This window comes from Egretta garzetta, unplaced genomic scaffold, assembly GCF_000687185.1.
Source record: "Egretta garzetta isolate BGI_Z169 unplaced genomic scaffold, ASM68718v1 scaffold321, whole genome shotgun sequence".
In the NCBI taxonomy this organism is placed as follows: Eukaryota; Metazoa; Chordata; class Aves; order Pelecaniformes; family Ardeidae; genus Egretta; species Egretta garzetta.
Window position 1 is genome coordinate 1,820,417 of NW_009258756.1, and position 11,100 is coordinate 1,831,516.

Genomic DNA, 11,100 nt, shown 5'->3' on the forward strand with positions numbered 1-11,100 from the left:
GATGAATTAAAAAGAAGTGCTTCTAGAATACAGGTAGAGACGAGCTTTTTTTGGTCCTAGACAAAGTATATCTTAAGGCCTTCGCAATATGCTATAGCTAACAAGTACTCATTTAGGAGCATTAAAGCTGTGATAATCTGTCTATGCATCAGCAACTTTGATCTTAAGAAATACTTGACAGTTCAACATTTTTTTTATTATCTGCATACATGTATGCTGACTGCTCAACACTATTAACATCTTTTGCTGGTGTCATGGTTTAACCCCAGCCAGCACCTCAGCACCACGCAGCCACTTGCTCACTCCCCCCACACTGGGGTGAGGGAGAGAATCAGAAGAGAAAACTCATGGCTTGAGATAAAGACAGTTTAATAGGGAGAGCAAAAGCCACACACGCAAGCAAAGCAAAACAAGGAATTCATTCACTGCTTCCCATGGGCAGGCAGGTGCTCAGCCATCCCCAGGAAAGCAGGGCTCCATCATGCGTAATGGTGACTTGGGAAGACAAACGCCATCACTCTGAACGTCCCCTCCTTCCTCCTTCTTCCCCACCTTTATATGCTGTCATACGGTGTGGGATATCCCTTTCATCAGTTGGGGTCAGCTATCCTGGCCGTGCCCCCTTCCCAACTCTTTGTGCACCCCCAGCCTCCTCACTGGTGGGGTGAGGAGCAGAGAAGGCCTTGACTCTGCATAAGCCCTGCTCAACAGGAACTAAACCATCCCTGTATTATCAATGCTGTTTTCAGCGCGAATCCAAAACATAGCCCCATACCAGCTACTATGAAGAAAATTAACTCCACCCCAGCCAAAACCAGCACAGACAATTATATATTCAACTTAATCTTCAGATTTTTAAAGGTTTCAGCTCTGTGGCTGAAGACCACTCCCCAGGTAAGCACATTATTCCTGCAAGGCAGTCCAAAGACACCTTGATTACAGAGGTGTACCAGTGTATCTCCTGCAATCAAAGGGGTCATACACCTAATGAGAGGCAGTCACTCACTGCCCTTCCCAACAGCTGTAAGAGAAACCATAAAGTTACTCCACAGGAATAGGGTACTGCTAATCAAGCAGCACAAGCAGTGTATTTCACTCCTAAGTACGATATTCTTAAATGACAGGGTGAGTTGCCTCCTCTTCTTCCCACCCTGGCACCTGCCAGCACTCTCTCATTTGTACGTACAGTGGAAGTCACAAAAAACTTGTGTTCTCACAGACCTAAAATACAGCATTTATTTGCTGGAGTAAGTCAGTCAACTGAGTATCACAAGCACCAAGCAACCCTTGCTATCCCTTCATGTCTGTGGTACTTGTATAAATGAGAAAATGAACAAGTGAAAATAAGTCCCTGCTCCTTTTCAACAAGCAAGCTTAATTTTTGAGGCTTTGTTGGTGAAAATTAAGTAGGGACAAACACCAGTGCTGCTCAGAATATATGCAATGAGTTGAGCACAGAGACAAAGATTGCACAGTCTCATTAACAAACACTTGAATGTCTACTGTGACAGGAGAGAGATTATTTAAAAAAGCAGGTTTTATCAAATTTTGAGTTAAGATACAAACAGGTTGAAGGAGACAGCCTCTGACCAATGAGCACATGTAAAGATCTACCCTGAAACAATTATAACTAAATATTGTTTAAACTTGGCAGTCATAGCCAATCCTTACGTTATGCCCATCAGTGAATTCACCTAATACATTTATAAAAGTCTCTAGTCATGCAGGGAAACACAATACCTGCTAAAGAATAGCAGGTATCATAAGCTTTTTACCCCTCGTTTCCTATTGCACAGAAAGGATAGAGAAGAAATGTTTCTGAACATTCTGAACCTACCCAATTACACAACTTCTAAAAATCACTTTTTCTCTCTTAAGCCAATACTAAAAAAATGTTTATACCAGCTAAACATAATGATGACAGGTTTTGCTGCTATAGCATTTTTGCCAGTGCCTGGTCAACGTATTCTATGACGTACTCTGGATAAATCTGGTGCTTCTCAAAGATGACAAAGATAGAAGGGTTTGAAGAGCTATTCACACAACTGTCGTAGAAGTTTTGGTTGTCCTTCAAGGGAGGCCGAACGTAAGAAGAACTACCAAGAGTGAACTCCCCCACCAGCACCCGTGCCAGAAACATGGACTTGATGTATGAGTCTTCCCTGCAGTAGTTGTCAGAATAAGATGCATCCCTTGCAAAATAGCTTCCTGCAGAAGAGACACCATGACAGAGTTGGTAAGACACCAAAATTGCAGGGAAGGAAGTGTGAAAGTGAATTTATAAGCAAATCCATTAAGCAGTTTATGAATGGCCTTTCCAAAGCCTTCACTTGTCCTGCAAGCCCTTCTTAGTGAAAATGACCACTATGCATTTCCTACACTTTTATTTTTCAGAGTACACATATTAAAAAGCCACATAAGTAATGTTTTAAATGTTAGTATACTCCTCAAAAAGATTTCCTGCTGTCCCTAGACATGACATCCACCTTCCCCAATCTCACTCAAATTCCCTTCCTGACAGAGGCTACTAATATTCATCAGAACATTTCTGAGAGTATTCCATCAGACGAGTGGGTAGTCAGTCAGTTATCCTGTCTCTTGGCTCTTCCACCTGGCATGTTGATCCTTTCCTGCACACAGGACAACGTAAAGGAATATTATTTTCTAATACAGCAAAAAACCTGTAACCAGGATGGCATTTACGTTCCTGGAAAAAAAAAAAAAAATCAAATAATGCCTTCCTGTAGGAGCTCGAAGAAACTGGAACAAAAATAAGCCTGGACTCCAGGAGAAACTGTCCCTAGAACTAGCCACTCCTAAGCTTGTCTTTTCTTTTACGACAGAGCAGAGCATAGAGGCCAAGGCCTTTCAGTATGCCTTAGCTCCAAATGATCATGGCCAAAGTAATATATGTTGTCTACATCGTCCCAAAGATAAGCGCTAGATTGGCTGAGCACTCTCTTTCTAACTTTACACCTCTGCACTTACTGAGAATTTTTTAGCAAGTATAGGGTTAATGAAAGAGCTGAAAAATAACCTTTGCCGTAGGCTGTCCCATGAAGTCCACAGATCCTCCAGTCAAAGTTTTGCTGGCAGATGGCTTCAATGTATTTTTTGCTGGTCCCATGAAACAAAAATCGCTCATCCGCAGCCTTTCCACCATTGCTCTTCTGCATGTGTTCCTTCTGCCTGCAGTAAGAAGCAGTATCTTTGCAGTTCCACGTGCCTGTACCCAGGCAGGTTCCAGCCATACCAGCACTCAATTTTACACAAAGAGTACATTCTGAAAATCCTTATGTTAAGGCCTAAACTTTGGGCACACGGGGTTTCTTGAATCTAGCTGTGTACAAACGTGCTTTCATTATACACAAGTACCTCCAAATATTTAATAATAAAAATGGTTTGTTTCATTCACTGCCTATTGGGAGAGGGGGACAGATCTTAGCTTTTTCTTTTTTTTCCCCTGAACAAAGGAGTTCATGTTAAGGCTTTCCCTCAGTGAGTTTTGCATTTAATTTTGAAAGCTGTTTCAGTTTTGACCAGCTACAAAACAGTGGTTTTTCCAGCTGTAACTGATTACCAGCTTCAAGGCTTCAGTGGAAGGCAGCTGTCCCAGGCACAGGCCTGGCAGAAGTCACAACCACTTACTCGGGAGCAAGGATTCCTCCCACAGAACTCGTGACTATTCTATGCTCTATTTCTTGACTGAGTTTTGGTTTTATCAGTACCTCTTTATCTACATGTTGATCCTGGCTAGGTATTTCTGTTGGGGAGTGGAAGCAGACTCTTCAATGCAGCTGCATTTCAGGAATGCATGTGTCTAGCATACAGCTAACTGCAGAAACAACAAACTTCATGAACACGTACCAGAGCAGTATTTTACACATACCATTGATACAGTTCCCAGAGAGATGGGTTCTGAACTCTACAAATCCTTTTAATAACCGTTTTGGGCATTGTGCGTTGAAAGTCCACCTTGACTTTCTTGTATTCTTCAGAAGAACTGTCAAGCTCAATGAGCTGTAAGGAAAAGATTAAAAAGCTACTCTCATCTTTTAATAAATCATAACAAAGCCACCCTACTTAGTGCACTACTCAGACCTTTAAAGTCTTTTCTGTGAAGCAGAGGTAAGAGCAGCAAAAATACTCTTGGAAAAAAGGCAGATTAAAGGACCCTGCTCTGTAAAAGTGAGCTCTTACCTAGGAAACATTAACTCCCAGCATTTAAGACACACAGATTGCTCTCTCACAGAACATTAAAGGAGCTGCATGCAGCGACCTGGCCCCTTTTAATATTTGGGCCAAGATACATTTGTATGCATATATCAAACAGTACCTAAATACACAGAAATGAGCACATAAATAAAAAGAATGGAGAATTTATGTTGCAGCAAATCAAAGAGTATCTCTACACCCATGCTTTTTAAATCTTTATAGTTTATACTCCCTATAGCCAGTGAACACAAACTGCACTGCCTTTTACGTTTTTAAATACATTGAAAAGGCTTTATTCAACCAACCAACTTAGGCAAGAGGAGGGACACACTGCCAAAAATCAGTTCCTTACGTGACAGTCCTGAAAGCAAGCAAAGTTTTCTACTTGCATGTTTTCCCTAGGAACATCAAGAATGTCAGCATTAGCCTTCCCTATTTTTTATTGACAATTTCTTGAGGATTTGCATTTTGCAAGTTAGTAATTTTCAAGCTTCATATAAGATCTTTTCTGTAGGTATAATAACTAGATTTGACAGTGGTGGTTGTGGAGGCAGGCAGGAAGTCAGCAAAGGTGAACCATGCAGATAACAACTGTCTGTGTTACAAGGGTAAACAAGTTCACTCCACTGGAGTTATGGTACATTTTAATAAATGATCCCAGCCTGAACTTTACTGATTTCAGCAATGCTCCATAGACATACAATTGCCTACTTATACACAGCTCAGGGAATGGCTACCCTGAAGTTCAGAGGCATGATTTATCGCCGATGCTTCAGCACAGGTTGGACTTCAAAGCTATGTATCTTGGGCACCAGTAACAGTCTTGCCAACCAAGGAAAGGGATAAATAGTAGCAGTGAAAGTCAATGCTGCCATGGTTGTACTGCCACCATTTGTTAGTTTAAATTTGGGTCTAGTTTCACCTCTAGGTCTGCCCAGTGTAATATCAGGCTCAAATTTACCAACACCTGTGTACTATGTTACATAAGAAACAGTCATCTATGAAGGCACAAGAAACACTATTCTTGTGATGTAACAAACCTGCATGCAACAAAACTGATGGAGAGAAAAAACAAAAAGCTCCAAACCTTGAATCCCAGTTCAGGCAGGGCAGATTTGTCCCAGTGAGATGGAATGCTCCTAAACTCTTCTGTATGTTTAAAGCTCCTGTACGTTACAAGACATTATAAATAGGTAATTAAAACAAAACAAATCCCAACATTTTACGTACATACGATACTAAACATTTTTGCCAAGTTTAGGGAGAATATAGGCAACTGAACATATTCAGAAATATTTCAAAATTGTCTTTTCAGTTCAGTACATGAAAATATTCGTTCTAAATCATTATGTCAAGACTTATGGCAGGAAGCAAGGTGCCAAATGAGGGGAAAAAATTAGATATATACTGAATTAAACACGAAAGTAGTTCTCTTACTTGTAAAGAGCTGAATGTATACATAAAAAGCTCTGCTCTGCTGGGGTAGATAAATAAAACTACATCCAGTATCATAACAGTATGACAGAAACAGTATAGACACAGCCATCCTCTCTACTTCCACCCCAGTTTTAATTGGTGTGTTTAGCTGCTCTTTCTGTGTTGTTTAAGCAAGCACTGTGTGCTGCAAGGGAATGCATAAAAAAAGTTGGCTGTTACATGCAATTACATAAAACTTCTCCCCTTGCAGACTCCCACCTTTTGCTCCACCTGTAACAACTACTACTTTCCTCTCAGATTGTCTGGTTTTCTCAAAAGAATTGTTTCTAAACTTGTACTTAGCTTTAAACATTACTGATCTCAGATGTCAGAAAGGGCTAGTATGCATAAATGTTATTGCTTCAATCTGCATCAACTGCTGTAATAAGATAGCTTCCTCTGATCAGCAGCTCCCTACAACGTTGCTATGTGTTGAATTATTTTGTGTGCTTCCACACTTTCTGTGGCCAAGCCCAAACTTCCTTCATGCCCCAAGGCTCCCGAGTTGCTTGAAAACTGTTGGCAAGACTGCAATACTGCCCTGGCTAGACACTGCTGTAGGAAAGGTATGCCCCTTCCCCTCTCAATCTCTTTTACAATTGCCTTAACAGCTATTCCTTTGCCTTATTTACACCCTTGGAAGACACTGCATTCGCAATGCACTAAATCCATCACCTCAGAATAAGCAGTTGCAGTTTACCTTGCTTTTGTCTTTTCTACCTCTGTCTGAGAGACAAATTTAGGTCTTCTGCAAATCTGTCTCTCTGTCTTGTAGCGAAGGTTTTTCTGAATCATAGCTGGGGAAAAAAAAACAAACAACCAACCCTGAACAATCAGAAAGATGTTTTAGAAAGCCTTTACACTGCAGCAAAATCTGCCATTAAGTTGTTTTGTCAAAAATGTTGACAAAAAGGAACTGAGCTTTTTTTCTTGCTACACAAAGGGAAGTGTCCTGGTTTTGGCTAGGATAGAGTTAATTTTCTTCCTAGAAGTTGATACAGTGCTGTGTTTTGGATTTAGTACTAGAAGAAAGTTGATAACACACTTATGTTTTAGTTGTTGCTAAGCAGTGGTTACACTAGGCAATGACTTTCCAGCTTCCCACGCTCTGCCAGGTGCACAAGAAGCTGGAAGGGGGCACAGCCAGGACAGCTGACCCCAACTGGCCAAAGGGCTATCCCATACTATATGACATCATGCTCAGCATATAAAGGTGGGGGAAGAAAAAGAAAGTGGGGGAAGTTTGGGGCAATGGTATTTGTCTTCCCAAGTAACCATTACACATGATGGAGCCCTGCTTTCCTGGAGATGGCTGAGCACCTGCCTGCCCATGGGAAGCAGTGAATGAATTCCTTGCTTTGCTTTGCTTGCACACGCAGCTTTTGCTTTCCCTATTAAACTGTCTTTATATCAAGCCAGTTTTCTCATTTGTACTCTTCTGATTCTCTCCCCCACCCCAGTGTGGGGGGAGTGAGCAAGCGGCTGTGTGGGGCTGAGTTGCCAGCCAGGGTTAAACCACAACAGGAAGTCAGAGCAGGATGTGGAACCCACGGTCTACCTGTGGATTTCAGTTTCAGTTTTGCTCTTAACTTTACAAGGAATGACAGACACTGGTAGCCATTCTCCCTTCATTGTTCCATCAGCCACACTTAACCAAAAAAGATCATCGTAAAATAAGTATCTACTTCTACTCCATGGATTGCATCCCCTCCTTCTCAATTTGCAAGCAAGATACTGTTTTCCTACATGTAGTTGTAGATTTCAAACCCTTTAAATACAACCTAGCAGCTGTGACAGGCCATTCGTTTTTATTGACCACCAACAGAAACAAGTCATAGCAACCTGAATTTGACAGGCAGTCTTTCTGGATCTTAGAACCTCTGTACCTACTGCCACATCATACTAGCAACTAAGAGCCAGTAGCAGCCAGGAGAATGAGGCCTTGGCTTCAGAGAAACAAAAAACCCTCTTGGAACCACCAAGCCTAGAAACTAAGTTTTGGAAGATGTCTACATTGTGTATGCTTGCCTAAGTTATTAAAAAAGCCCAAACCTTAGAAAAGGGATTGATTTACTATTCAATTTTTCCTTCTAAGCCTGACAAGTTTCCCAGCCTATAGAGATTACGGCATTGCTTTCAATTGGATCACAAACGATGTATCACATGTCCTTTCTGCTTATTTTTTTTTTTTTTTCCCCCAAGCAGAATGAGATAGTAATGGAGAGCTTGATCAAAGGCAACTACACCAAAATGACAGTCTAGGCAGGCTGATTCCCACCACTGCTGTTCCCCGTGATTTTTTGAAAAGGATACCTGGAAAGGCAACAGCTCAGAGAGGACAGTGCCATCACAAATGGCTTAAATTTCCTGAACTCTTGGGAAATGTGCCTTTCTACTTTGACATAGTCAAGGCATTTCCTCAGCCTTTCCAAACAGGTAGAGCTATGAAAAGAAAATAGCTACTGTCCTGCTTTTGTCTGGGATAGAGTTAATTTTCTTCCTAGTAGCTGGCACAGTGCTGTGTTTTGGATTGAGCATGAGAATAATGTCATAACGCACTGATGTTTTAGTTGTTGCTAAGCAGTGTTTATACTAGTCAAGGACTTTTCAGCTTCCCATACTCTGTCAGCAAGGAGGTGCACAAGCAGCTGAGAGGGAGCATATCCAGGACAGCTGACCCAAACTGGACAAAGGAATATTCCATACCATATGACATCATGCTCAGTATATAAACTGGTAGGAAATCGGCCAGGGGAATAGGGATCACTGCTCAGGGACTGGCTGGGTGTCGGTCAACAGGTGGTGAGCAGTTGCATCACTTGTCTTCCCTGGGTTTGTTCCCCTCTCTCTCTTTTGTTGTTTTCCTTTTAATTAAATTTTTTATTATTATTATTTTATTTTATTTAAATTATTAAACTGTTCTTATCTCAACCCACAAGTTTTCTCACTTTTACCCTTCCAATTCTCTACCCCCTCCCACTGGGGGAGAGTGACCGAGCAGCTGTGTGGTGCTTAGTTGCTAGCTGGGGTTAAACCATGACACCTACATAAATCTTGCAACACTAAGGATTGTTTGGACTCTACACCTTGCCCAAGTATTCATTTTTCTGCAAGCCAGCAATTAAAGCAGACCAGAAGCTGGCTTGCCAAGTCTTCCAGAAGTTTCTCACTGTTTCTGTTGGTGCTAGCATCAATGGCAATGTTATATTTGGACTTGCTAGCAGACATTTTGAAACCTAGCACAAGAACTTCTCAAAAATAAAAGGCTTGGAATAGGAATGCCACTTTGCTTATGTAAACAGCTCTTGTCCTGAGAACTTTGATAGAAGCTCTGTCTCCGTAAGCACTGCAGTTCAAAGTTCAAATTTCTCTCTCCTACCTTCTGTAGTAATGTAGTTTTAAAACCACAAAAGACCTGGGTGGAAGGGAGGGACAAAACAAAAAAAAACCAAAGCAAATGGAACCTACCTCCAAAACTGAGTTCATACTCATGTCTTCCAGCTTTGAAATTCAGCTTTGGAGAACCTCTGGCTATATAAGCTTTCTCCAGGTCATCACTGGAGACAGAGGCAGCTGCATGAACATCATCCTGCCAGGACAAAACCAGAAAAAAAAAAAAAAAAGACTCTCCTGGTCTGTTATATACAAGCAAGTTTAAAAACCAGCAACTGTTATACTGGTGGCTGCAGTATGTATCAGCCTTTGTGCATGATAGTGGCTTTCAGGCAAAAGCCATGTATTAAGCAGTTGAAACCGCCCCTAAACCAAACAAAGCAGTATTACAAAGCCTGAACTTGCATTGCAAAGCGCATGTGGTGAACACTACTACTGAAACTGCACATTCACCAATTAGACCTTAGCAAAGATGCAGAGAGTAGTATTGGAACCTCAGAAAAGGAAGTTTTAGTCAGAAGCAATGAAAATAATGTATTAATGTGATCCTATCTGACATGACTCACTGACTCATCTCTCAACGATATTTGATTCACCAGTGAGCACTCCCTTACCTGAAACAATCAAATTTGCAGGGACAAGATCCCATTAGGCCTCTAAAGTCCATCTGTACAATATGAGTGAGAGGGAGGGAGGGAGAGGGTGACAGAACAGGGTGAGGATATAAACACTGTACTTTTCAGTAGTTCTGCACTTTTAACACAGAGTTGAGAGTCTCCCCATTTGACCACACTTACTTTTTTTCCGTACTCCTGCCACAGGCCATATTCATCTTTCCAGTACCAGATCCATTCTGTTGTAAGAATGAAATGAGGAGGTTTGGTCACAGAAGAGACTGTAGAAAGACGTCTAACCTTTGCAAACCCACAGCACATATTCAGAAAACATATACTTGGCAAGATGGAGCCACTTTCAGTAACACCATTATTAAATCTAAGAAAAAAAGGAGAAAAAAAAGAATCAGAACTGTTTTTCAAGCTTTACACATGGGTTCAAAACCACAAATCTGCAAATTAAGTCAACATCACTCAAAAGCAGAACACAAACCTGCAGTTTCCACAGCAATCCCAGCTCTCTCTTGTGTTTGTACATATCTTGCATTACAGTATTACATCTCACATTGGTTCCATGCGCAGTAACTCATAAATTAATGAGTTACACAAGACAAACAGAAGCAGTGGAAAATGTACATTGCTGCCTTCTTGCTAACCAACTATACTCTAAACAGAACACTGCCATAACTTAAGGATGGCTTCAAAGAGCCTCTAACGTAACATAAGAGGGTTAGGTAAATTCTCCAGCATGGGACAGAGCACACTGGTATGAGCCCCTTCCGATACCCTCTTCATGCTACATAGCCGGTTCCAAACTCTTAAAGGTATTTCCATATTCTTAACGGTTCTCTGCACCCAAGAGTACCTCTCTCTCTTGGTCACAGAAGAGACTGTAGAAAGACGTCTAACCTTTGCAAACCCACAGCACATATTGAGAAGGTACACAAGGTATTCTACCAGTTCCACAATACAGACTGGGGGAGAACAGGGTGGGAGGGGCAAATCTCATGCTACCTTTCCATCCCCCATCTCAAATGGTAAACGAGAAAGTTACTTTTAATCATGGGGTCAAGCTGTATATTGACAAGCTCTAACCAAAGACAGATTCCCACAAGTACTTGTGATAAAATCACCATTCTCTGCAGTTTTCCAGCCATTCTTAGTGAGGATTAAGACTTCCTATGGTAGCAGCAGTAGGAAGCATTTATACATTATTTCACAGCAAAGAATACTAGAGTCTATGGGTCGGTCACATAAAATAACTGTGGTGGATTGACCCTGGCCAGCAACCAAGTATCCACACAGCTGCTCGATCACTCCTCCTCCCCTCTTCTGCATGACAGAGGGTAGCAAATAGGAAGGACAAAAGCGAGGAAAGTTGTGGGTCAACATAAAGGCATAA

The 11,100-nt window shown here is 41.4% G+C and overlaps 1 protein-coding gene across 1 annotated transcript in view; it reads right to left on the minus strand.

The window, feature by feature from the left end:
- Window positions 1-1,222: 1,222 nt before the first annotated feature.
- The window catches only part of LOC104135593 (protein mono-ADP-ribosyltransferase PARP12), a 16,003-nt gene continuing 6,125 nt past the window's right edge, over window positions 1,223-11,100 (minus strand). The window contains exons 6-12 of the mRNA XM_035888964.1: window positions 9,882-10,077; window positions 9,160-9,280; window positions 6,392-6,488; window positions 5,303-5,381; window positions 3,890-4,020; window positions 3,038-3,189; window positions 1,223-2,208 (exon numbers count right to left, since the gene is read on the minus strand). Coding sequence (XP_035744857.1) covers window positions 1,934-2,208; window positions 3,038-3,189; window positions 3,890-4,020; window positions 5,303-5,381; window positions 6,392-6,488; window positions 9,160-9,280; window positions 9,882-10,077 — 1,051 coding nt within the window. The 3' untranslated portion in view covers window positions 1,223-1,933. The remainder of the gene's footprint in view (window positions 2,209-3,037; window positions 3,190-3,889; window positions 4,021-5,302; window positions 5,382-6,391; window positions 6,489-9,159; window positions 9,281-9,881; window positions 10,078-11,100) is intronic.